We start from the raw sequence: 27,534 nt of genomic DNA, 5'->3' as shown, positions 1-27,534 counted from the left end.
CACTTTGATACAATGTAAAGAAGTCGGTGTACAGCTACAGTATAACAGTGTAAACTTGTTGTGCGCTCAAATTAACCCAACACACAGCCATTAATGTCTAAACCGCTCGCAACAAATGTGTGTACAAGTGAAAATGACCAAATCATGCCCAATTAGCCATTTTTTAGCCCTCCCTGTGTCATGTGACTCATTAGTGTTACAAAAGCAATAGTTTTCTAACACACCTCCAAGATAACAACTGCCTTGTAGAAACAGCTGAAGGTGAAAGTGATGGACTTGGCAAGTTTATCTCCAGACCTAGACTCAATGAGCACCTGTGGGGCATCCTCAAGCATAAGACGAAGGAGGACACAGTGTCTAAAGCTACGTTACCAGGCTAAAGTGACTCAGATCTGATTTTTTTCATGGCAGTGTGAACGTGCCAAATCAGATTGTTTCAAATCATATCCAAGCCACTTCTATATGTGGTCCTAAATCGGATATGTCTCCGATCCATGGACGTGAATATAATTGGTCAAATCGGAATTCACGCATCTTTTTTATGCTTTTACGCATATGCATTAGCGCTACGTGCTTGTCTCTCGTACCCACACTGCATCTGTTGGTGCAGCTGTGCAGCTATAGCTGCAGAAACAGCAAAAGCAAACCGCCTGCCCTTTTTTCACCTCCTGGACCTGAGCATGAACTTCAAAGCAGCTATTTACTGTTTCTCCACTCCAGCAAAATATGCTCCACATATGAGCTGCTAACTCATCCATTTATAACCCTTTATAAAGCTACGAGTCTCTCGTCTCTCTAATATGAGGTTTTTTGTTGTTGGTGAAGAAGGAGACGTTTATACAGGTATCAGTGTGAGCATGTGAGGCAGCGTTTCAGGGACAGATTCGTTCACATTACACACAGATACAGTTACATCACTTACATTTACAGTGAATGTGAACCGTGAAGATCTGAGCCAAATCTGATCTGAGCAAAAAAATCAGATTTGAGCAATGTGGCTTGTAATGTGAACGTAGCCTAACTTCCACCAGCTGCATGATGTCACCATGGAGAATTGGAAGAGGATTCTAGCAGAAACCCAAGAGGGTTAAGGCAGTTATAGATAATAATGGTATACTGTGCCATGTACAGTACTGTAGCTGTACACTGACTACTTTACCTTATATCAAAGTGTCATATCTCCAGTGTTGTCCTATTAAAAGATATAATAGAATATTTGCAAATAATGTGACAGGTGTACCCCCTTTTTTTATGAGATACTATCCTTATACAGTGAACTGAGTGTTAAATGCTTTTTATTCTATTTACATGTTACACAATTTCTGTTTAAAATGCCCAGTCTGATTCTTCATTTTTATAGTTTATACAACCAATATAAAGTATTTGTGAAACATCAAGCTTAACATTCAAATATTCATGCTTAATCTTTCAGTTTATACCACTTACAGTACTAATAATCGATCTTTTTTCATAGTCATTCAACATTCAATAGCATACAGCATGCATTCAAACCATAGTGATCTATTCCTTACAAATCTCCACATTTCAGTCAGAAATGTCAATAATGTAAAATGATTTAAATTCTGATGGCTAACGATCAATAATAAGACTGTGTTGGGACATATAGTACTATTTATTAATCAGGAATAATGGAACACACATTGTTTACTTGTATCATAAGGGACAATTCATTAGATTCATTAGTCCTATATTATTTATTTTTAATGAGAAATCTCCATTCAAAATGCTGTTTAGTGTGGGAAACTTCCCCTTGTGTGACTTATCGTATAACCTTGTAATAGATGTGTTTTTTGAGTTTTAGCATGCTTTCTGAACACAGGTTTAAAAAAAATGAAAATTTTCTTATTATTCTTATCAGACTCTACTACCATGGATCTCAATAAACAGCCAGAAGCCAGGTCATACATTTTCTTAAGGAAAGCACTTTAATAATCAACTGATTATCAATCAACATCCACTTGGCAATTTAATGTGTTAGACATTGGTTTATTTAATATATAAATAATAAAATGTCATTACAGTAAGTTAACTTTAAAGGGGACATATTATAGATCTTTTTAAACAAGTTAAAATAAGAATAAGTCCATGTGGCATATAGGTCTATGGGCTATAGAAACTTTTATGCAAATATTTTACATTGAAGATTTAGCACACGTTAGTGTTAGCTTGTGCTAAAGGGCAAAACATGAACAAGCTAGCATCTGCTGACTTATTATGGACAGCAGGTACAGATCCCTACCTCAGAAGAAGTCTGCTGTCTAGTACTGCTGTGTACTGTCTGAGGTTCTCAACCAAAATGAACAAAAGGCAGATCTTTAACTAGATCTTCAAGATCTAGAAGATCTAGTTGAAGATCTTCAAAAAAGTGTGTTTTGCATAATATGTCCCCCAAATATTTTAAATATACCTCTAATGAAGTCCATAGTTGTTAACACTGTTTACATTTTTAATATCCCAATCTCATTTACTTATCCTACTTAATATAACAAACTAACATTATCTTTTATATAACCTTATGTGTCTATACCTTTAAATATCAACACATTTATTAGTACAATAGTTTATATATTTATTTAAATCATACTTTAAAAAACAGTTACTATACTGGGCATTATTTTACATCTCTCAGTTCATTAGATTACATTAGTCTTCTTTCTGATGGTTTTACTACTTTTTATTAATAACCAGGCAGAAGATCTCTCATGAACAGCACCAGTGGAAATGTATGTGTGGAGTCACAGTAGATCAGGTGTCTGTTAAGCACGGTCTTTGCTGTTTTCTTTGTTGGTGCAGAAAGTGCAGCAAAAAGGAATATAAGGGAGAGAGAGAGAGATAAAGTACAGTACTACATAATAATAATTATAATTCCATGTGTTCTTTCGTAGTTCTGACGTCTTCATTATTTTAATCTACAATGTAGAAACCAATGGAAATAAAGAATGGACACAGAATGAGAAGATGTCCAAACTTTTGACTGGTACTGTAGATGGAGAGATAGATGGATAAATACATTGGCAGATATAACATATCAGAAAGAAGAGTGGAAAGAGTGATGGAGAGCATTAAAATGAATAAGAAAGGTATCACAGTCTGCTTAACGTCTGTGTATGTGTAGCACTGTATGTAGTAGAAGGCAATGAAAGATCATGGTGTTCAGGTGTATATAGGTAGGTGGGTACAGGTGTACAGGTGAGTGGGCTTAGTAGGGTTTACACCTCCAGGCTGTATGTTAATGAAACATATGACAATATATCTCCACTGATCACATTTAATACTGTGTAGTTCTATAATAATTACAGACTGTAGTCTGTAGTAATTAGTGTTAGTGTGTGTTGTGCTGTTACAGCGAGTGAATCAGATACAGCAGTGCTGCTGGAGTTTTTAAACACTGTGTTTAATCATTCACTGTCCTCCACTCTATTACTCGATTATTACTTAAAGCTTTTTACTTTTTAAGTTAAAGTGTAAAAGTACTGGTTTCAAAACTACCTAAAGTATAAAAGTAAAAGTAATATAAAGGGGAAAATGCCATTAAAAATAAAAGCTTAGGCCACATTTTTCTAAAAGCCATAATGACATTAACAATACAATAAAATGTTAACATTGATATATTTGGGATGCTCTCGGCTCCCTCTTTCAGCTGCATATGTACAGGGGTTGGACAATGAAACTGAAACACCTGGTTTTAGAGCACAATAATTGATTGTGGTGACGGACAGTTCTGGTGGAAACAGGAGAGTTGAGGTGCACATTGAATTCTGCCGTGATTTGATCAGCCGTGGTTTTATGTTTTTTGGATACAATCCGGGTTGGCACCCGAACATCCCTTTCAGACAGCTTCCTCTTACAGCGTCCACAGTTAATCCTGTTGGATGTGGGTGGTCCTTCTTGGTGGTATGCTGACATTACCCTGGATACCGTGGCTCTTGATGCATCACAAAGTCTTGCTGTCTTGGTCACAGATGCGTCAGCAAGACGTGCACCAACAATTTCTCCTCTTTTGATCTCTGCTATGTCACCCATAATGTTGTGTGCATTGTAATATTTAGAGCAGAACTGTGCTCTTACCCTGCTAATTGAACCTTCACACTCTGCTCTTACTGGTGCAATGTGCAATTAATGAAGATTGGCCACCAGGCTGCTCCAATTTATCCATGAATCCTCCCACACTAAAATGACAGGTTTTTCAGTTTCATTGTCCAAACCCTGTATTTTAGTACAATGTAAATAGCGTATTTTTTTACACTATAAGGTGCACTTAAAATTGACAGTGTGCTTTATAATCTGGTGTGTCTTATGTATGAATTCTACAAGTCAGGTATTAAGGAGCAGTAAATCCACTTCGCTGAAGTACAGCGTTATACGGGTTAGAGTTTTCAGTGAAGTCTCTCCAGAAGTACTAGCATTAGGTCAGCGCTAGCTCTTTTGCTGTTCAAAGGCGAGTATATCAGACTGTAGCTTGCTGCTAACCCCGGCTAGCACTGCTGGAGCAGCATTAGCATTAGCTGCTAACTGCTTTAAGCGCTAGCTCTTTCTTATGGAGTATTTATACCTTGTCACTTATACCTTGACACCAGCACAACACACACTAACACCTCATATACCACCATATATATAGTGTTTTGAAATTACAGTAATATTTAGAATAGTTCTTTATGTTTTATTCTGAACCATTTTTTATGACTTCTATCACTCCCATGCCCAGGTCCACTAACTAACCAGTTCAAAATGTTTCACCTCTGGACTGAAATGCAACATAAACACATTTTTAATGGAATTAGTCACTATATATGTTTGCATAGTTATAGATGTTTAATTGGTCAGTGCTTTCCTGCCCAAACCCTGCAAACTCCATTACATAAACACCATGTTATTGCTGTTGAAGAAAGCTGTCTGTAACTATGCCATTCTGTGCTAAGAATGTAAAATAAATGAATAAGTGTAAAATAGTGTAAAATAACTCCATTCCATGCTTCCATTTTTTCACCTTCCACTACAGAAAGATTCATGCAGTATTTCCTCTGGTGTAATGTGGCTACTAACATGATTTAAATGAGCAGTTTAACAGGCTGGAGGTGTAAAACCCACTGCTGTCTGAGTAAAGGTCTGAAGGCGGGGGGTTAGGTGATCCTACACTGTAGAGGTTTTTAGTTAAAAAAAAAAAAAGAAAAAGAAAAACTAATTTTAGTGCAGCATTAAACAAAATCATAGCATTATGATAGCATTATAATCCATATCAAACGCTATTTACACATATGGCATACATAACCCCTTCTTTCCCCCACCCACCCCCCCAAAAAAAAACATAAAAAATAAAAATACACACACACACACACACACACACATACATACAAACATACAGTACATACATACAGACCATTATAATTAGAGAACTTTGCCACGCCTATGGAAAAGGTAGGTTCCTCTGTGTTCCTGGCGAACTGAAAAGAAAATAAATTAATTAATAAAAAAGTCAGCTAAATTTACAGTCTAAAGAAAACAATTCAATTCAGCATCAATTCCAAACCTTTATCAAGCTGTTCCCGATGCGTCACTGACTTTATTCTCCCCCTCATACTCCTCCACTCCTGCCTGAGTCATGAGGTCAGAGATGTTCTTCTCCAGGTCATCGATCCGTGTGCTCATCTCATCGAGTGTGAGCATTAAGGAGAACATCTCATATACGGTATTTAAACCCAAATAGTGATAAAGTGCATATGGCAGGAAATGCAAAGATTCATTTGGCAGATAACTATTTAGATTAAGATAAAACAATTTTATAATTGTACTTATTTTTAGAATTTTATTTTATATGTATTATTCTGCTGTTTCATTCCGTTAACTTATTATTGCATTTTACCTTTATATACAGGTAAAAAAATTGAATATCTTTGAAAAGTTGCTTTATTTCAGTAATTAAGTTAAAAATGTGAAACTCATATATTATATAGATGTATTAAACACAAAGAGTGATATATTTTAAGCCCTTATTTATTTTATTATTGATGATTATGGCTTACAGCCAATGAAACCCAAAAATCAGTCTATCAGAAAATTAGAATATGATATAAGACCAACTGGTACTTTTAGCAGTGTGGGCATTGTGCCAAGTCCTGCTGGAAAATGAAATCCACGCATCTCTATAAAAGTTGTCAGTAGCAGAGGGAAGCTGTAAGATATGAAGTGCTGTAAGATTTTGTGGGAAAACAAAACTGCACTGACTTTAGACTTGATAATAAAACACAGTGGATCAACACCAGCAGATGACAGACATGACTCTCCAAACCATCCAAGCCATAATCATCAACAATAAAAGAAATAAAGGCTTAAAATAGATCACTCTGTGTTTAATACATCTATATAATATATGAGTTTCACATTTTGAACTGAATTACTGAAATAAAGTAACTTTTCAAAACATTTTTTGTCATTTCTATTTGTTAATGAACTGATCCAGACTATGAAGGAAAACATAAGGAATCATGTAGTAACTTAAAAGTGTTAAACAAACTAAAAATACATAATTTAGGTGCTCTTATCTGGGGAGCTGTTAACTTGTGGTTTCTGAGGCTGGTAACTCTGATAAACTCATCCTGTGCAATAGAGGTAACCCTTGCGCTTTCTTTCATGGGGTGGTCCTGATGAGTGCCAGTTTCATCATAATGTTTTTTAATGGTCTTTTATTTGAGTATTTCTTGCTTCTCATAATCTGGATTAGAACATTACTCAAATATTCAGTATTCACTGTATACCTGTAACTCTACCTCTTCACTACTTTACTTTAACTGATGCTCTCAAACACTTTATTAAGAGACAAGAAATTCAAGTAATTAACTCTTGATGGGTTCAGCACAGCTGTTAACCCTAATGAATAAAAAGTAGATTAAAGTATACTAATCATTATTATGCTATAGTGCACTATAGTGTTTTTGTAGCTACATTATTATTAACCAGTATATTTAAAGAGTGCTAAAATGGAACAACTTTTTTGTACTTATTATACTTTAATTATATAAAAATAGTACTAAGGTCTTACTTAAATTGTGCTAAGTGTACTTAACTGTACTAAAATGGAACTATTTTAAATATACTTAAGTAACATTTAAACATTTAAACTACTTCATGTATGTGACCCCATATTCATATTTTAAATATGCTTACAGTAAAATTATAATACATTTAATGTGTATTACAACTGTATCACTATTACTATACAGCAAGTATATTAGAAATGTACTGAGTACAAATATGTTTCTTGTTCCTGTCTTTCGTAATAGCACACTTGTAGTATCCTTTATTAGGTATAAAAATATATTTGAATATACTGTACTGTAATGTTTAGCTTGTTACAAATATACTTTTTTTTAAATATATATATTTTAAATGTAGTAATTTAATTAACTTTTTGAAAAAGTTACATGATACATTGTACATTAATTAAACTACTGTAATAGTCGTTTTTAACACACTTTGCTAAAAAAAAAAGTACAAACGTATATTGGGAAATAAGTATTTAGTATTTAAGAAGTATACTGAATTACATTGAACTGTACATGATTTTTTTATTGTACTTTTTAAAAAGTATGATCAAAGTTTACTTTTAAACATTTAATAAAACATAATATTACTTTTAATCAAATTGAAGTAAGTACATACATCTGTTAGTATATTTACAGCATACTTATACATTTCTTAATATGTTTTATGTACAGTTAAGTATATTCATTTTTTACCAGGGAACTTAAAGCCATTCCAGGTGACTCAACCTCATAAATCTGACTGAGAGATTGTGCCCATGTAGCTGATGATGACAGGATGTAGTAACGTTTAATAGTCCACTGACTAAATTGTAGTGTAAAAACCAATATTAATCGTACCAAATATACACAATGTAAGAAACACACAAACCTTGGTGCCTCTCAGTGTGTGTGACCATTTATACTTCCATATATGCTTTTAATTCAGGCCCTAACTCTAGAGGTTTACTAGTCCTACAGAACACAAATCTCTAGTAATAAAATTAAAGCAGGATATTCCTTCCGATGATCTGGTCTGACATGGTCTGGAACTTGTCCTGCATCTGCTGCAGCAAAGTCTGCACCTAAAGAGAGACACAGAGAGTCACAGAAAGAGAAAATGTATGAATGGCCTCTCTAGGACAACTCAGCGTAACACGACGCCGGTTAAAGTCACGAACAGCAGGCACGCACAACTCCCTCACACTGAGTGTGTGTGTGGGTGTCCAGGGTCGCCATGGCTGCCCGCAGTACAGGATAGATCAAAGCAGTGTAAAGTCATGCCACGCGCCCACGCTGCAGCTGAAACCATGGAAACGAGGTATTTTAGGCGAACAAACAGAACAAATAGAGACCGGGCGAGTTAAACTCAAATACACTGCATAGCAACTGGAACTTCATTCATTTAAAATGGTAACTAAGATACAGCTTCCTCCATTCTACCGTCCAAACACACGTCTCCGTGGAGACGAGAAGCCACCCTGGTGTTGTGTCCAGTTGTGCGACCCGGCAGAACATGCTGCTGAGCTGATTCCTTAGGTTTATTAATATTAAAGCAATGATCTATGATTTTAAATGACTGAATTTCAAACATTCTATGTTATGGTGCTTTTTAAAACAACCCTTTTTTAACCTTAACTAACACCAGCCTCACAAGCCCTACGTTTACCATTAAAAATTCCTATTAAATTACAGATCTTTCTGACACAGTTTTTAATACTTCAAAAAAGCAGATTGTAAGTGTATATTTATATATGTTTTAGGCATGCGCCGATGTTGGAATTCTGGTCTGATGCTGATAACACAAGTACATATATGCAGATACACAAACTTATTACTTACAGAGAAACTAGACTAGACCCCGGTATAACTTTATAATTGATAAAAAATAAATAAAAATGAGCTTAAACAAATGGATTTTAAAGTTGTCCTACTCTAAGTAGAAAGTATTAGACTTCCTAAATTATTTACTTACTACTGCTCTAGTGCTCTACAATGTGAAATAGCTACATTATCCATATGTTGCATAATCTCTTTACCAACAATATCATGTGCAATATCATCATTTATTTACTATTTAATTGTCATTTATTACTGTCAGCCTATGTGCAAAAAATAACAGTGATCACTGCTTACTATAAGATATACTGGGGAACCAGGCTTCCTCTTATCTTAGCTTTTCTAGATCACATTTTTTTTAGTATTGTTTCATTCTCTTGTAGTTAGTGTATATATACATATATATGTATATATATTATATATTTTTTTATATTGATATATATTCCCTAACACTTCAGGGTACCACTTTAAAATAAGACTACCTTTATAAAGGGTTTATAAATGGTTTACAATTAGTTTATTAATAGTTACTAATTAGGTTGTAAATGCCTTAAAAATCATTAATAATCAGTTATAACACATACTTAGGAAGGGCAACAATGACCTGTTGTTTGCAAAATAGTGAACCCACAACATCTATATAGTTGCCCTTTCTACGTATGTGTTATAACTGATTATTAATGATTTTTAAGGCATTTACAACCTAATTAGTAACCATTAATAAACTAACTGTAAACCATTTATAAACCCTTTAAAAAGGTAGTCTTATTTTAAAGTGGTACCCACTTCTGTTCTGTCCTCTGTGATTCTGTAACACCTCAAATTTCCCCTGCTGTGGGATTAATAAAGGCTTATATTATCTCAAGTATCAATTTGAAATATTGGCCATAATGACTGATACGATGTAATATAGATAAAGAGATATCATCGTGCATCCCTTACATTTTTTATATTTTTAATATTAAAACTACACATATTCTAAATGCACCTAGTCTACATTACAGATCTTGAATTAGCATTTCAGTACTAGTCAGACTAAATTTATAATACATTTTATATTAGTTAAAAGTAATTATTAATTAGATACCTGCAAATGCAGTTTTTAATCGTTTTAAATAGTAAAAAAAGCAACATTACATCCCAGATATCATGTGATTCTGGTAATGTACTGTAGGTAAACTAGTCTGATTTCATTGCTGGTACAAATTTCATATATGATATATAAGCCATATAAGACAGTTTCTACTAGTAAACACTTTACTGCATTATTGACACCTAGAAATAGATTTTAAACAATATAATCTGAGTTTGAACTGGTGTCACCATCGCTGGAATCATTTTGGACTAAAATAATAGCTTATTAAAGCTTTTATTATATCAGAATATCCACATTTACTGTTTTATTTAGGTGAATACATTAGTAAATAGGCACTATACTGTATCTAGGACGGTTTGAACAAGATACTAGGTAGTTTATCAGTTAAAATAGCTAAATAAGAAGCTATACAGATATTTATTTCTTTATTTTCAGATGCTAAAACCCAGTAAACCCAGTAAAATATCCCCAGAAGCGGCGGAATCCCCGCAGCCCTGTGCGCCTGCGCAGTAAAGCCGCACTCACCACCACGGTCAGGTCCTGCGCTGATTTGGGCTCGGTCTCAGACATGCTGTAAATCTGCGGTGTGTTTAATAAAACGCCGGATTAAAAAACCCGCTGTCCGTCAGAACCCGCTCTCTAATTCTGTTCCTCTGGTCCGGAGAGCGCTGCCCACACACTGTACTGTACTCTGACAACAGCAGGGAAAGCCGGCTCTGATTGGTGGAGAGAGAAGACAGCCCGCAGACACACCGCCACCTACAGGCGCGGAGGGGCACGCTCCTGGTGGTGTTAGTCGATTAATAAAAACAAATAATCGAATTAATCGTAACGACATTATGTGATTAATCGCGATTAAGACTTCAGATTAAGCTTTAACATTTAAATGTAAAGAATTGGCTAATTCTTTATATTTTGGGGATATTTCACTTCTGGGGATATTTCACTGGGTTTACGTGGTTTTAGCAGCTAAAAATAAAAAAAATAAATGTGTATATAGCTACGTATTTAGCTATTTTAACCGATGAACTACCTAGTTACCTGTTCAAACCGTACTAGATACAAAAAGGTGTGAATTTACTAATGTATTTACGTATGTATTTGAGAATCTTTGGCCATGCATTACAGATTTTTTTATATGATGTCCCATCACAGGCTCTATAGATCGCTGCTAAGAATATAAGCTATAAACACACGCTACGACTTATATTTATGTAAGATAAAGATCAAATAATACAATCCTTTATTAGCCCTACAGCAGGGTAATCTACAGTGTTACAGCAGCAGTAAAAACAAAGCACACAGAAGCAGAGAGAAAGTATAGCATGGGCTGCTAAGACAATGAGCTAAAATCTATGACATATATTATATATATTTTATATATTTATATAAGATAAAGAACAAATAAGATAAGGGGCAATCTATAGTGTTACAGCAGCAGTGAAAACAAAGCACACAGAAGCAGAAAAAAGTATTAATAGGGCATGGAAACGTATTGAATTTTAAGGTGTGGAAACGAAGTCCTGGCCATATAAGTCTTCCCCACGACTTAATTATTCTGTTCCCACACCTTAAATAGAAGTGGCCACGCATTATTTATTTTTTTACATTATGTCACCTGTGGGGGTTTCCATAGATCCCTGCTAAAGAAAAGGATTTAAAATATATAGCTTACTATAGGTTGGAAACAAGATAATTAAGTCCTGGGCTTATATGTCGTCCCCACGACTTAGTTATCTTGTTTCCACTCTTAAAAAAATAAAGATAGAGAACAAATCTTGACTAGTTAGAGTATGTTTGTCTGGATGACCAGCTTTTTTTTTACTGGATAGTTTAGCAGCGAGGTCGTACTCACGAATTATCGCGTGTGTGTGTGTGCGTGCGTGCGTGTGTTTGGATTAGCGCTGAGGTCAGAAGCCGGAGACCCCCATTGGACTTTCCCTGAGCCGCACGCTGTTGTAAACTCCTAAATCAGATTACTATACAGAATGCGCATTAGATGGTGAAGCGGGTTTCCGATCCGGATTATCTGTAGATCTGTGAATCTGCACCGCGCGGCTCCCGGAGCTCAGCGCAGCCCTGCTGTCCTGACATCATCCGGGCGCGCCGCTGGGGTTTGGGCCGCTGGCCTGTGGACTGGGCAGAGATCCGCAGCCCTGATTCAGCGCGGCTCTATCATCGGGACTCCCCCACAGCATGCAGCCGGACCGCGGGCCGCTCCACCACATGCGGGGGTAAGTGAGGGCGGGGGACGCGGCGCGGTACCGGCGGGAAACGGCTCTCCGCGGCGGGGGAGAGGCGGTTAGCCGCGTTAGCAGCGGGCGGCTAACGGTAGGGCTCGCGCGGAGCCCCTCGGTAATGTCCAGCAGTGAGATTTTATAGTTTAGAGAGGGTTTAGCTTTAATTTCAGGCTTTTGGAGTTAATAATTCAGTGTTTTAGAGAATAAATATATATTTCTGTTTAAGATTAATGTGTAATTAATCAGTGTATGGCTGTAGTATTTAGGATTTGTACTGTTTATGAAGGCTAGTTAAAGGTTTCCTGTGCTATCTATGCTGTTAGCTAACCTGGCTAATTTAACCTAGCATTGGGTTAACTGGCTTCATTTACTCATATTTACAAATTTATACAAATATTTAAATATTTAATTACTTTATGGGCTATTTCGCCAAATGGGTGCCATTTGCTTGTTGAAACCCTTTCAAATTAAACTTATGTGACATTTAAAAAGCATGTTTTCTCTCAAAAAGTCTTTAATTTAAAGAAATAGTTGACTGCATGTTCAAATAATTGATACTTTTGACAAACAAATTCATATATATACATGCACATTGTATTTTTCTAAAATATACAAAGCTATTTTTATCTTTTCAAGAAGACCCAAACCTCAAATTAATCAAATGTATTATCATGCAATTTATTTAACAAATAGATACATGACAAAACAAACAGAATTGGAAAAAAACAGGTTACAGTTCTGTTACCTGTTACTGGCACTCACTCCTGTTACTCTTTATGCTATAAGTAACAGAAATGAGTGATTAATCAGTGTAGAGCTAAAGTATTGAGAATTTTTATTGTTTACTAAGTCTAGCTAAATGTTTCCTGTGCTATTTATCCGGTTAGCTAACCTAACCTATTTACAAATTAATACAAATGTTTTATGTTTTTAATAATTTATATTTATCTTTACATTGCGAATAAAAGCTGAAATAATCCATGTAGACTATGAAGGAATACATAAGGAGTTATTCATTTATCTAGTAAACCAAAAAGTGTTTAAAACAAACCAAAATAATCTTATCCTGTGCTTAAGATAAAAGTATTGGTCTTCATTTTCTGTGGCGGTCCTGATGAGAGCCAGTTTCATCATAACGTTTGATGGTTTTTCAAAGTTCTTGAAATTTCTCAGATTGTCGGGCCTTTGTTTCTCAAAGTATTTTTTTGTTATACTTAGTTGGGTAGTTTATCTAAGTGGACTGGGAGATTGGGGTTAAATCCTGGTCTGGGTGATTGAATGCGGTGCTACACCAGTAAGAGTCCTTGGGCAAGACTCCTAACAAACACTCCATTGGTCCACTTCTGTAATAGAAATAATCTCATAAGTCCTTTTGAATAAAAGTGTTAGCTAAATGCCGTAAATGTAAGTGTATGTTCACACAGTTTGTTTACACATTACAATTTACAAATTACAAATTATTAGTCAAAAGTTTTGACATTCCTTTAATGTTTTCTTTTATTTTTTGTACATTGTAAATGAATAACTGACCATGAAGGGAACTTAAACATTACCTTAAGATAAACCGCTAATATCTTAAATATGTACAGATCAATAATTAGAAAAAAGGCACGTTATAATTATAAATATATAATGTATAATTATATATATTTTTTGCAACATTGCTCATTCATGTTTCCAGCAGCGGCAGCACTAGCTCTGTCTCTGCCAGGTTAGAGCAATATAGACAATATAGAAGAGTAAAATTTCTCCAACAGCTTTAAACACAGGAATGGTATTGGCCCTTGGCAGACATGACCATCCATTAAAAAGTGCTTTTCCACAAGTAATTTTGAAACCTAAACTTGTGTAAATTCCACACACTGACCTTAATTACTTAAACAAACTGTTTTTTTCTTTAAAAATGTCAGAAAATGGATTATATCATTACTCAAATAGCCATATGCACTGTATATCAACTATACCTCTTCACAACTTTACAACTGATGCTCTCAAATGCAATAAGAGGCAAGAAATTCAAGTAGTTAACTCTTGACAGGCTGTTGATAAGGTGTGTCCAATCGTTTGACTGGTACTGTATATCTTGTATTGTACAATATATTGTAATGTTTTTAATGCTTGGTTAAAAACCTTCAAGTCCAGGTTTCCTCATTTAGTTGAACATTATCATATTAACAGATTTGAGCTGAAATTTGCCATATATATATATATCAGCTTATCAGAAGTTAATAATTTTTAATGTTTAACCTTAGAAACGCATTCTGAGGTTCTGAGGATGAACAAACATTGAGTGTGAGGTGGCAGAAAGAAAAGGGCCATGTGCGCCAAGCCTCTGACCAATTCTTGCTTAATGCCTCGTTTTATTCACATCTTGATTAAATCTGGGCATCGTGAAAACATCATGTGACAAGGCAATGCAATTAGGATGAGCAAAATATATCCTGAGTCGTAATATTTGAGGTTGAAATTCTCTTGTTGCTATGATACTTGGTTGCGGCTTCTTCACAGCGTGCCCTGTTTCAGTATGGTATGGTGCTCCGTTAGCAGTGTAAATATAGTGTGACGGGCGTATTGAAACAAAATGTGGTGGGTCTGGATTTAATGTAATTGTGTAAGATTGTTTTTCTGTGTAGCAGTGAGAAAAAGCCATTAGGGAACTAAGCTGCTGCAGTATTATGTATAGCGCTGGGCAGGTAATTGAATTAATTCTGTTAATTGAGGTACTTTTTAATGCAGATTCCAAAAAAGACAATGGGGATTGTACATTTTGACATATATATATATATATATATATATATAAGCTGCCAGAGGGAATCTCAGTAGATAGGGTTGTGCTTTTGTCAGAAACCTGTAAATATGTGTATCGTATTTTTCAGATTATAAGGCGCACCAAAATATAAGGCATACTATTATTGGAACGTCTGTTTTCTGGTCTATTTTCTGGTATATTATCATTCATAATTACATGGCGCATAGATTTCCAATATTTTGTCTAAGGGTGCATTTTTAGTGAAGTTTCTGAAATCTCACCCTTATAATGCTGGACTTCAGTGAAGTGGCTTTACTGCTCCTTAATACCTGACTGGTAGAATTTATAATAAATGTGTACCAAATTATAAGGTGCACTGTCGATTTTTGGAAAAAATTAAAGGATTTTAAGTGCGCTGTATAGTCCGAAAAATATGGTATGTATAAAAAAAAAATAGGCAGTGATTTTAATATTTTTCACTTTTCCTAATATTTAACTGTAATATAATGTCTCTGCTTAAAATTGTTTAAATATATACTTACTTGCATGGTTTTGACACTTCAAAATAAGGGTTTCTAGAAAGTCATGTGAGTGTGATAGGAGCAATTTGGGAAGATGTCACCCACTTATTCTGGATGTTTATATCCTTTCAGTTAAAAATTATAATCATTCAATAAATATAATCATTTAATAACTATTAAATAACATCCTTAAATATAACTTCATTCATTCATTCATTCAATGTACGAATAAAATGATCTTTTTTTAGTTGTTACATGAGAATGAAAGTCGTAATCGAGAATTGGAAATGTTACTTGCAAATGTGTTCTTTTTAAAAGAATGTAGTTGTTTTGTTATGCTATTTCATTATCAGTATTTTAGTGGCATTTAATAGACTTTGCAAAATTGCAATTATATTGTTAATCGCAATCATTTCAGTGCCAATATATCATCCACAAAAGTTTGGCATTGTTTTAACAATATTGCCCAGCCTTTTCTGGTTTTAATGTAATTGTGTAGTAAAGTAGACAAGTGGGGAAAAAGCCATTAGAGATCTAGGTTGCTGCCACTATTATCATAAGTATGATGGTTATGATGTAATAAACCATTTATAGGCTTTTGTTTGTGTGTTTATTATGTTTAGATAATGCAATGGACGAGGTCAGCAGGAGCTTCTCAGAGCTGATTACAGGGGTGCTGTCTGTGCGGCTGTCGGGCCTCGCCCCTGCTTGCCACTAGCATCGCCCGTACCTAGCCTGGAGCGCCATGAAGCCGGCCCACGAGCGCAACCAGGAGTGCCTACCTCCGAAGAAGCGGGACCTTCCGGTTAACAATGCCACCAACACCAATACTACCACCACCACATCCAACAACAGCAGCAGCAGTAGTAGTAATAATGCAGGAGGTAGCGGGGTTGGAGGCAGCAGTGGTGGTGGAGGAGGAGGAGGTGGCAGCAGCAACAGTGGTGGTGGCAGTGGTGGCAGCAGCGAGGATGCCCCATCCTCACAGAGCTCTGGAACAGGTGGAGAACCCCAGAGTAGTGGTGAGTGGGTTCGGACTCAGCCTGGGCTCCACTACAGTGTGGAAGGACCAGAAAGCCTAGCTGGGCTGCCTGTGGATCAGTACAGCATGCTCTACAAAGTGGCCCTCCCCTCTGTCAGCTATTCTCCAACCAGCCTCCACCCTGTGCACATATCTCCTGCTGCTTACACCATTCCATCTCCGCTCCTGCAGCATCCAGGCATCCCCTACCCCCCTCTCGGCTACACCCCCATCCCGCACTCCTCTTTACAGTTCGTCAGTTCACCTTACGCCACCGCCGTTCCCTACGCTGTACCACCAGGTTTTGTCCCCAGCCCCTTAATATCCCCTCAGTCCGCAATCCCCCAGCCACACCCCGTCTCCCACCTGGTCCCCTACCCCTCAGTGATCCAGGAGGGCGTGGTCTCCTCGCCCCCGCAGCAGCAGGTGTCTACCCACGCCTACGCCAAAGTGGCGGCACCCCCTGGAGGAGGAGTTCCTCTGGTGCTGTCTTCAGAACAGGCCGCAACACAGCAGCAGCAGCAGCTAAGCGCAGTAGGGATGCTGCCGGCAGCGGAGCTCAGTCCGAGGGGAGTGCCCATGTTCTACCACCCCTCTGGCAGTGCCAGAGCTGTGCAGCTTCAGAGGGACCCCCATGGTGGTTCGCTGGAGCAGGAGAGAGAGGTGAATGGAGGAGAGAGGGAACACGGAGGCAGGGAACTCCACCAAGACGCGGTTTACACGGTCAGGAACGCACGGCCGCCTCAGGCAGCGCCCGGAGCGGCTGCACTCGAACCCCAGCAGGACAGGGGCCTGAAGAGTCGCAGGCAGGAGGGCAGAGGCTCGCCTGGGCAGCGCAGCACCCCAGACATGGACCTGGAGGTAAGACAGTCCTCGCTTAGTTTCTTTTATTTTAAATTAAAAAAAAAAACACTGAATGTTCAAATGTTCAAGTGTTTGTGGACACCCTGTCTAATAGATGCAGCAGTTCAGCAACTTCAATCTGCATGCATTACTGCTAACACAGATGCAAATACCCCCTTAACACGCTTAAAGTGTACTCCCTGTGGAGAAAAAAAAGTTTAAGAATAATTGAGGTGGTGGACCATCCTTATCAATCATCATGAAGCTTAATAACAGCTTAATGTCTGGAAAGAAATCCTACCGTTTGTAAAACAGTCGGATTCACAGTAAATTTCTGCGACTGGTTTACTGCTGTACTTCAGCACAAACCCACGTTCCGAAGTATAATCCAGTGTCTGAGGCAAGCTCTGTGTCGTCTAACTTCTTTTTATCCATATGATGAAACACATAGTTTCAGTTAATGTATGTTTCACTATTGGTATTAAGTCATAATTGTGTGGTATTGTGACAACACCATTTATTACAGTTCTAAAAAAGGAAACCGAAAATGTTATATCCAATTACTGGATTAATCAAATGAATTTTCAGTAGAATACTTGATTACTAACATATTCAATATTTGCAGCCCTGATTCACAGCAATGCCTTTAATAATGAAATGTAGTCTTCAATGGACATTAGAGACAGTTACTGCAACAAAACCAGGATAAACTCTTTTAATATACCATTGTTTCCATTGAAATTAAAGTAATTAAACTGCTTTTCCCCCTTTTTACTGCCATTTTCCTGTTAGCCATGAGATTATGAATACTTTTAATTTTAAGCTATATTAATAGCTATATTTTAGTTTCTGTTTCCTTTGTTGGGTTTCAGTGATGTGAAGTGTTTGATGGTTCAATATTTTGTGACCATTGAGTGCAATCAACGAAAAACATCCAAATCATTCTAGGTCCACAATTTTTTGCTATGGCAGGAGCACCAAAAGATTCTGTGACTTCTTGGTGTTTTAAAAAACATTTTAGGAATGTCTAGAAAGCATTGGTTCTCAAACTTGTCTCCAATGTTTGAATGAATTAAATACATTTATTTCACCGTTTTGGTGTTCTATAAAACATGTTTAAAAGGTTTTTCAAAGCATTGGTCAATATTTAGCTCCATAATTATGTGATATTGCTGTATTTTGCAGTGTGTTCATTTCTTATTCTTTAAAAATCCAAATTCTGATCAATTCTGATAAATCAAAATCTGGCCTTTCAGTAGGTTTCTTTAGATCATTTTGAGAACCAATGGCTTGAGATGGATGGTTTCCTAAACATCTGTGTTTTTTGACCCCACTTCCGTTCTCAATTTGCCATCATCATTGACCTGGTAATGGCATGACTGGTATGAGTGTATCAGTCACAAGTTTCACACCACGGGATGCTGTTGTTTAGTGTGCAGATGGTATTATCACCATAAGGCAGGAATAATACGTTTACAACATGCTCATTTATTGGTTAAAACTGTGAGAAATTCTTTATTTATATCAAACCACATGTCTTCATTCAACATTAGTTAATGAGAGTCTCTGCCACCTTTTCTTAACAGTTTTAACCCCATTCCTTTAAATCAGTATTGCAGCATGCGGTGTTGTACTCCACTTCCTTCCTGTATTAGCTGTAGTTTGGCTGTGTTGGTGATTGAGTAACAGGCAGTCAGACGCTAACTTCTTAGAAATGGTCAGAGATAGCTTTTTCTGATTTATTGTGGGTTTAAACTGCCATAGGGAATCGGATGTGAGCAGGAAGTAGTACTCTAGTAGAGTTAGAGGGGAGAGATCATAAATCTGCCTGTAATCTGTACTGTAGTGAATTCTAAACTTGTATTCATCTTAAATAAAGTGGAAAAGCTTTATTTTGGAGGAGTGCTCCTTAAAAATGAGGTCTGCCAATTTATCGTACATTATTTGGACATAATTGTTCTCCCATTGTGCCATGTATGTGTATATTTCCATAAGATAGCCCATTAACCTGATTGAGATTAGTTTTATTTTTTATTTACTTATATTTATTATATTTACTTATATTTATTATATTTTATTTACTTATTTATAGATATTTAGAGATGTTTCATGTTCTAATTGAAGTGTCTCAATATTCTTAATAATGAAATGAACTCATTATCTTAAAAAGGGCACTATTATACTACTATATTATTATCAAAAGGGTCCAGTGCTCTAAAGCGCTGCTACTATGTCCAGTCGATCACTGGTTTGAATCCTGGTCATGCAGCTTGCCATCAGCTGCTGGAGCTGATGACATTATCTCTGTCCCAATTATTTCTGGGACAGAAATATACTATACCTGTAAATCATTTTTTTTCAGATATCTTCAGGTCAAAGATTGGATAGTCTTGATCAGGGTGTGAAACATGGATTCGGGATAAATCGGGGGATTATTATTATGTTTTGTTACTGTATCTGTATCTGTCATATTTTATTGCATATGTGTCATACGAAGCATTAACTTTTTTTTTTTAATTTCTTAAAAAAATAAAAAATGCTTCTAAATATAAAAAAATATTTCACATTTCTGCAAAGATAGATTGTTGTGAAAAGTAATTTGTCTGCTTAAAAACATCAGAAAGTTCTAATAGTAATTCATTTATATATGTGTATATATATTTTTTGCAGGTCCAGCAGGTGGTGGGGCGGTTAGCCTCGCCGGTCCACGGTCGCAGAGAGGCGTCCCAGAATTCACAGCGAAGCCGAGAGGTTCAGGGGGAGGGCAGGACTGCATATGCTTCACAGGCCACTGTCCAGCTGGACCCTCGAGCCCAACTTCATCAACAGCCTGGCCATGCTGTGATCTTGGCAAACGGACAGCCGGTTCTGGTGCCCCTGGATTATCATCATCACCATCACCACCATCAGCAGCAGCATCATCAGCAGCAGCAGCAGCAGCAGCAGCACTATCCAGGGCAGCCTAATGATTCTGCAGCCACTGTTGCCTCTCCGGTGTTGCACTCCAAAGCCTCAGATGCTGCGGCTACAGTTGGGCTCCCAGAGCGGGCGGCGGTTGCAGCGGCAGCAGCTGCGGCGGCGGCTGCAGCGGCAGCAGCTGCTGCGGTGGAGCTGCCTTCCCAACATCCTGCAGTCGGATCAGTGGCAGGTTTGCCGCAGACTCTTGCAACACAACCTCCGCTGCCTCCTGGTGCCACCACCGGCCCCTCACACTTCACGAAGGGGGCTATCATCCAGCTGGCTACGGGCGAGCTGAAGCGCGTGGAGGACCTGCAGACTCAGGACTTTGTTCGAAGTGCAGAAATGAGCGGAGGGCTCAAGATTGACTCGAGCATGGTGGTGGACATCCGGGGCAGCCAGCAGCGGCCAGGCCTGGTGTCTCTGCACTTCACGGTTGGAGAGCAGCAGAGCAAAGTGACCATCGACGTTCCTCCGGAGCATCCTTTCTTCGTCTTCGGCCAGGGCTGGTCGTCCTGCAGCCCGGAACGGACAGCTCAGCTCTACGGACTCACCTGCCACCACCTGCAGGTGGGCGACGTTTGCGTGTCCATCACTTTGCAGCAGCAGCAGTCGACACCTCAGCAGAAGCCAGCGCCGCTTCCATCACAGCAGCAACAGCCAATACAGGCCAGGATTTCCACCAAAGCCACCAACGCCGCCACCAACTCCACGTCATTGTCATCCTCTTCCTTGTCTCAGCCTATGGGGCCTCCAGCACCCCAGCACATCCGGCCACAGAGCCAGTTTAAGGTAGAGCGCGTTCACAGGGACAGGGAACGAGAACGACTGGACAAGGAGGAGCCCATGATGGTCGTAGGGGCTTCAGGACATGTTTTGGGACACGCTTCGGGACACGGTGACGTTCCTCCCAGACCGAACAGGACTTCAGTGGAGCACACACGAAGCCAGAGCAGTTACTATTTGCACACTGAGGGGCAGCATGCCCGGGCCGGGTTGGCGTTGGCCGCCTCTTCGGCAGGGGCGTCACAGAGACGCTGGTCTGCCCCCGGCTTCCAAAGATACGCCATCAAGAGCGAGGACGGCGGCCGAACCCCTATCTCCGCCACTGTCCCTGGCTCCTCTCGCCCATCTTTCATCCCTCAGGAGGTCAAACTGTCCATCGAGGGGCGCTCCAATGCCGGGAAGTAGTAGTAGCAGCAGCAACAGCCATGGCAAGAAGAGACATGAGCTAACGAGAGATTGAAAGTCGGCGGGAGGAAAATTGTGTCAAATAGTGAGAAGGAGGACAAGGAGGAGCAGGAGGAGAAGAGGACGACGAGAAAAAGAAGGAGCAGGAGAGAGAGAATGTAGCCTCAGAATGTTTTGAGATTTTGCACACGACAGAAGATTACATCCCTTCTTCTTCTTTTTCCTTTCAGTTCCTTTCCAGGCTCGAGGGGGAGAGCACTTGAAGTAGTTAGTGCCAGTTCACTGCCATCAGCTTGTGATGCCGAGGCCGCGTCCGAACATCTGCGCTGGCTGCTGTTAGCTGGTAAATCATCTACCAAAGCCTTCACGGTCTGCGTTCCTACGTTGTTTAGTGGGAAAAAAAATTGATTAAAAAGTATCGTTACGTTCGACAATGATCGCTTTCTCTCACGTCTTGGGACGAGAGACGTCTCGTTAGTTAGCCGTTCGCTGTTCGGCTAGATGTTTATTGAAGGAGGAAAGTGGTGGGGGAGGAATGGGATGCAGCCATAGGATCTTTGCAATCCTGCCTGTTTTTTATCCCGCATATATAATATATATATAGATATATAAATATATATATATAAAAAAAAGGATCTCCTACTTGATGATGATGATGATGATGAAGATGATGATAGATTGTTTGGTTTGACTCTGCTCCCTAAAACAAAAAGACACCTGAAGGCTCTCTCTCTCGTGGAGTGTTGGCAAATTGAATTCCCCTGTTGCTTTACTGAGCTCTTGCTTTTGACTGAGACTTCAAAAATGTCTTAAAAATACTTTTTTTTGTTAGTTTTTTTTTTTTAAATCATTTTCTCTTTCTACATCTACGTCACATGCATTCAGCCCCTGTCCCTGAATCTTATAATATAAATAGTCTTATCAGGGCGGCTCTGCTGAGGGTGGGGGGTGTCGTCTCGTCCGTGGTTATTTGTAGAGAGAGCGATTGCCTGGCGGCGTCTCTTCCTCAATCAATCATCCAACTAACCAACCAATCAACAATCAATATTAAGGACTGGCCTAAAGAAAGAAAGATTAGATAAGGCTCTTGTTGCATCGCTGTCGTATCGCCGCATTCACACATTTTACGTTTACACTGTCTACAGTATCATGCTCTACCTGTGCCACGTTGTTGTTTAGTTTTGTGGTTTTAATTTTTTCGTAGCGTTAGTATTAATTTTTAATCAGCATTCCAGCAGTTTTACGTTGTTTGATTTTTTTTTTTTTTAAACAAAACAAAAAAACCCATAAAGTCCACAGTTCTCCCACAGCGACCTGCCTAAGAAAACCGCCTATCTCTATCTAATATATATATAAAAAAAATATATATATAGTACCTCACGGCCAGAAGTGTTCCTCAGTCTGGCTGTAGACTCTAGACTCTATCATTTGTCGCATCTTTGTCCTGGAGACACCGTCTGGTCGCTTTCCACCAAAGTAATCCATCATCACCGCGATCCACGATCCAAGAAGCTAAGAAGACCAAACGTGGTGCAGGTTCTGGCTGCTGCTGGCGACTGACTTAACCTGAACTGATCTATTCCTGTGGAATTGCGTCACATCACAGCGGTCACTGCAAAGCAGGCCGGAACACGCCCAATGGAAAGCCTGCAGCCAGTGGCGTAGAATCCCCAATTGTTGGGTCCAGGCAACCCTGCTCACTATCATCAGAAATCAAAGCAATATAGTCCCAGTGGAGCACAACGCTGGCTTACCTTCACTCAGTTTCGCTCAGTTTTACATGGGCGTTTTTAACCCCACATTATTTACAGATTTACAGATTTTAATGTTACATATTTAATGTATACAACAACAACAGCTGCAGTCTGTATGTGAAGAACTTTGACTTAAACCAACTCTGCTTTTTCCGTACTGATGCACCACGGCTGTGTTCAGACTGCCAGCACAAATCTCTCAAATTTTTAGCAAGAGCTGGACGATATGGCCAAAATTTATATCACAAACCATTGTAATACATTCACAATACAATTCTTAATATTGATATGAACAATATAACACACTGACAGAGCTGGACGATATGGTAAAAAAAAATTCTATCACAATATTTAAAGATCATTTTAAGTCTGTACACAGAATTATTAATTAGAGCTGCACAATATATAATTTAAGCATAGTCATCGCAATGTGCGCATGCACAATAGTCACATTGCAGGACGTGCAATGTCACCTAAGGCAATTCATTCGATCACGTCATGTGGCAGTGTTTAGCTGCTTGACACAAGAAGTAGATACACAGAGCTGTCTCTGTGTCTGTGTGAGTGAAGGGATGCTGCTGCCTGAGAAGCATGGTCGTAAACACGAGGTAACTGCATGGCCTCCACATAGCTAGACACGTGCTTGTAAATGCAGCAAATATTTCCAGTTACAGCCAAAAACATGCGTTTAATCCCAGAAAAACGATCTTATTTACCTTTTAAAAGTCCATATAAATGCCTGAATAAAAGGCTGATTATTGTTGTTTTCCAGTTTTCCTCGCATTTAGAGTGATGGGCTGATTTAAAGTGAAGTGCTGACTCAGCTCTCGGTCGGTCCAGATCCGTAATGCGAGACCGTGGGGCTGGGGCTGGTGACGTCACGGGTTCTGCATTGTTTAATATCACGATATATCGTCGAAAAAACCAACATTGCACTGTCAATGTCAATTTTTCCTATATTGTGCAGCCCTAGAATTAATTGTGATCTATTGACACACCAACAAAATGCATCAGCAGTGGCAGATTTGCAAAAATTGTTCATGCATAGTACAGTAATTTAAATAAAATTGAAATTTTTGCGTCACATCATCAAAGTAAACAGGAGCTGTGTTCTTTCAGCACTGGTGATATCCTTCTAAAAGTTATGCTTATTAAAGTATATTGTTGATACCATAAGAAAAAGTATCACACTTGGCACCGTGCTTTTTCACCGACAGGGAACCGGCACTGTGAGCTGATTCGCTGAAAAGCACCACGTTTTTTATAAGCCCGAACCGAACTGGTTTAAGTTCTTTTGGTGAAAAACTCCTCAATACGATGAGATATCGCCCAGCTCTGTTTTTTTTTATCATATCTTGATTGTGTACAGATTGATTTTTGATAGCCTTGACTGCTAGAAAACGCGTACAATTCAATTTAAAAATGGAAATTTTAGCAAATTGAATCTGAATCTGTACAAAACAATTTAATTAAATATATATATATATATATATATATATATATATATATATATATATATATATATATATATATAATTTAATAAAATAATTAACACTCTGGAAGCTCTCTTGCGTCAATCACAACGTGACGAACAACAGCTTCATCAAATCCAGAGTGATGGAAGTGCAGAAAACCTGCCAAGAAGATTGCCAGAGGTTAGTTACCTACATCAACCTTGTTACCATAGCAACCCATGCAGATACGCTTACGTTGGCAAGACATGCAAATCCAATCGGATCACTTCTGAACACAGCCCATGTTCTTTTTACTGTTCTGAACTTTTTAACCATACTTTAACAGTTACTGTATAGATTTTTTTTGGTTCAGTCTTGTAGGTCAGCACAGAGTTGACCTTTTAGAAACCTGTTGAAGCCTATTTCGGTGTTTTATTTCCGTAAGATGTTGATCTCAGTGGTGAGGCACATCCGCTCTTATCTCTGGTTTTATAGATCCCGGCTCTATCTAAGCACACCTCCCAGAGAGGCTCGATTTCACTTCTGTTCAGGGGTTTTATCCTCTTTTCTTTTCTTATTGTTTTTATTCTAGTAATTTTTAAGTTTTGTACAGCGTAGGAATTCTCTCCTTTCTCTGTCCTTGGCAATATTACTCTTGAGTGATTTCTCAAAACTGTCTTGTAATTGCACATAGAGAGGTTCATAGTTGATTCACACTGACCTTCTTAATCAGATCTAGATATTTACTTTTACTTTTATTATGTTTGATTTGTTTATTTTTTAATGAAGGGAAAACTGCGTAGTTTTAGAATGAGATTTTCTTTTTTTTCTTTCTTTTAATTCTAATTTTGTTTCGGGCTGTTTGTGAGAAACTGACAGGCGTGGTTCGACACTGTTTACAAATTAGCCAAGAGAAAATGCTGCAGTTTCATCATTTTACATTTTACACTGATTTTTAGTTACTGAATAAATTCATAAATGGACGAAATGAAGATTTAAGTGCAATTAGACCAAGTGTTTTCAAATCAAACGATTTTCTTTGCAAAGGCATTCCTCCAGACGAGAGCCTGACATTCCCATTGATTCCTTTTTGATTCCTTTTGATTCCCATATGTAAATCATAAAAATGAGATTTTAACATTTTATTTCTTTTCTTTATTTTTTTTCCTTTTTTTTTATTCAGATTTGTTGGATGTTGTGTGTTCTCAGCCCATTTGACCAATTAGCTTTGTTTTGTTTTTTTTTCATTGTTTTTTTGTATCCTCATTAGATGAGAAGAAATCTTAATAATTAAATCATTCCTGCTTTTCTCATGTAAGGAAAAAAAAAAACAGGACCTCCGAAGACGTAATATTTGGTCTATTATGCCTTTTTTTCAGAGGCATATTAGATATTAGTACTTTTTGGGCCAGGATTATGTACATTTCAACATAAATAGTGTTATTTTTATTATAATTTTTTTTATTTTTTTGGATGTGCTCATTCTCTGTGCAACCTAATAAGCTTTACACGGCTTTAAAGGAGGAAGATAAATATTTATTTAGGTTGATATTAATGTTTGATTATTTTTTTATTTTATTTTTTGTTGCTCTCATATCTGACCAATGATGATTATGATGATAATGATGATGTGCAGGTAGCATTAACTCCTACCACTAATATTCATACGTAGAATGACTGGTGGTTTGACCTCATTTAGATTTGGTTTGACCTCATAAAGAGATCCAGTATAGTTTAAATGATCTTAATAATCCAGTAATTGATCAGTGATCGGTGCCAGTCTCCAGTGCTGGGCTCAAACTCTCCATATTTTTTGTTTGTGCTGTTGGAGCAGATATAGACGCAGTGGTGTAGTCTGTGTTTCCGATAATTCGGCCGTGTGATGTAAGGTGACCTTTCGCCGGTTTGTGCGGAGATGTGTTCTGTGGTTTGATAGAGCCCCACTTCTGTGCTATTTATGTTTCAGTGTCAGAACTAGTTCCAGCTCTACCCTCCGTGTCCTTTCTGTCCCCTGCCAGGGGTTGAGCTGTCCAGCGGGACGAGGGCGGTTCCGTTACAGCTGGCTTGGCCAGACAGCAGTCTTAATACACTGTATGGACAAAAGTATTGGGACACCTCTTTCCTTAATTGTTGAGAGGAGTTAATATTGCTTTTATTGAAGTAGAGCCTGAAAACATACTTCACGCAAAGACGCAAATGCAGACTAGAAAACTACACGCATTGCCACAAGGGGGCGCTACAGTGACAGCTGTAGTAGTTGTGTTGTAGCATCGTTATTTAGTATACACTACCGGTCAAATGTTTTTAAACACCCCTGAATTTATTACTGCAGTTCTTCACCTGTCAGAGATCTAATTCTCCTCTTCACTGCTGAAACAGAGACTAAAGACTGAAGGTGTTTCCATGTGGGTCAGCCAGACGTCTTCCTGTAGCAGTTTTCTCCAGTTTCCAAGAGTCTTTTAAAGGTGTAGGAAACAGTACTCACCGCTCTCTGGCTATATCTGTAATTTATCTGTAACTTCTCTGGGTTTTGTGTCTTTTTCTAGTTAAATCACTGCTTTACTACATACAAAAACTTTTTTGATCCATTTTCAAAGCACAGTTTATATCCATTGCTATTTACCAGCTGTAAGCTTTTAACCACATTTTCTTTAAAATGCAAAAATAAAGGGAAAAGATGCGGGTGTTAAAACGTTTGATCGGTAGTGTACTTTGTCTTGTACACTCAGGACACTCTTCTTTGTCCTCTAGCACTAAGTAGGGTTGGGACAAAATTTCGATATTGGGATATATTATCGATACGTCAAATTTGAATATTTTATTGAAACGTA

The 27,534-nt window shown here is 38.1% G+C and overlaps 2 protein-coding genes across 2 annotated transcripts; one reads left to right on the top strand and one right to left on the bottom strand.

Annotated features, from left to right (window-relative positions):
- Positions 1-854: 854 nt before the first annotated feature.
- On the bottom strand, positions 855-10,699 carry hsbp1a (heat shock factor binding protein 1a). Its single transcript, XM_007237621.4, has 4 exons — positions 10,498-10,699; positions 8,056-8,122; positions 5,549-5,675; positions 855-5,462 (listed from the first exon to the last, which is right to left on the bottom strand). Exons 1-3 carry the CDS (start codon positions 10,540-10,542, stop codon positions 5,554-5,556), a joined length of 234 nt encoding a protein of 77 aa, XP_007237683.1. The 5' UTR covers positions 10,543-10,699; the 3' UTR covers positions 855-5,462; positions 5,549-5,553.
- A 1,154-nt stretch (positions 10,700-11,853) lies between these two features.
- atxn1l (ataxin 1-like) lies at positions 11,854-21,875 on the top strand. The gene is made up of 3 exons (XM_015602535.3): positions 11,854-12,206; positions 16,106-17,364; positions 20,017-21,875. Exons 2-3 carry the CDS (start codon positions 16,228-16,230, stop codon positions 21,493-21,495), a joined length of 2,616 nt encoding a protein of 871 aa, XP_015458021.3. The 5' UTR covers positions 11,854-12,206; positions 16,106-16,227; the 3' UTR covers positions 21,496-21,875.
- Positions 21,876-27,534: the final 5,659 nt, after the last annotated feature.

This window comes from Astyanax mexicanus, chromosome 16, assembly GCF_023375975.1.
Source record: "Astyanax mexicanus isolate ESR-SI-001 chromosome 16, AstMex3_surface, whole genome shotgun sequence".
In the NCBI taxonomy this organism is placed as follows: Eukaryota; Metazoa; Chordata; class Actinopteri; order Characiformes; family Acestrorhamphidae; genus Astyanax; species Astyanax mexicanus.
This window is presented reverse-complemented; position numbering and strand designations above follow the sequence as displayed.

Excerpts from the sequence above, each read along its gene's own strand:
- atxn1l (XM_015602535.3), top strand. The coding sequence starts at position 16,228 with ATGAAGCCGGCCCACGAGCGCAACCAGGAGTGCCTACCTCCGAAGAAG. Across the intron at positions 17,365-20,016 it reads CCCCAGACATGGACCTGGAG|GTCCAGCAGGTGGTGGGGCG; the intron begins GTAAGACAGTCC and ends TATTTTTTGCAG.
- hsbp1a (XM_007237621.4), bottom strand. The coding sequence starts at position 10,542 with ATGTCTGAGACCGAGCCCAAATCAGCGCAGGACCTGACCGTGGTG. Across the intron at positions 8,123-10,497 it reads CGCAGGACCTGACCGTGGTG|GTGCAGACTTTGCTGCAGCA; the intron begins GTGAGTGCGGCT and ends GTCTCTCTTTAG. Across the intron at positions 5,676-8,055 it reads AGACCAGATCATCGGAAGGA|TCGATGAGATGAGCACACGG; the intron begins ATATCCTGCTTT and ends TAATGCTCACAC.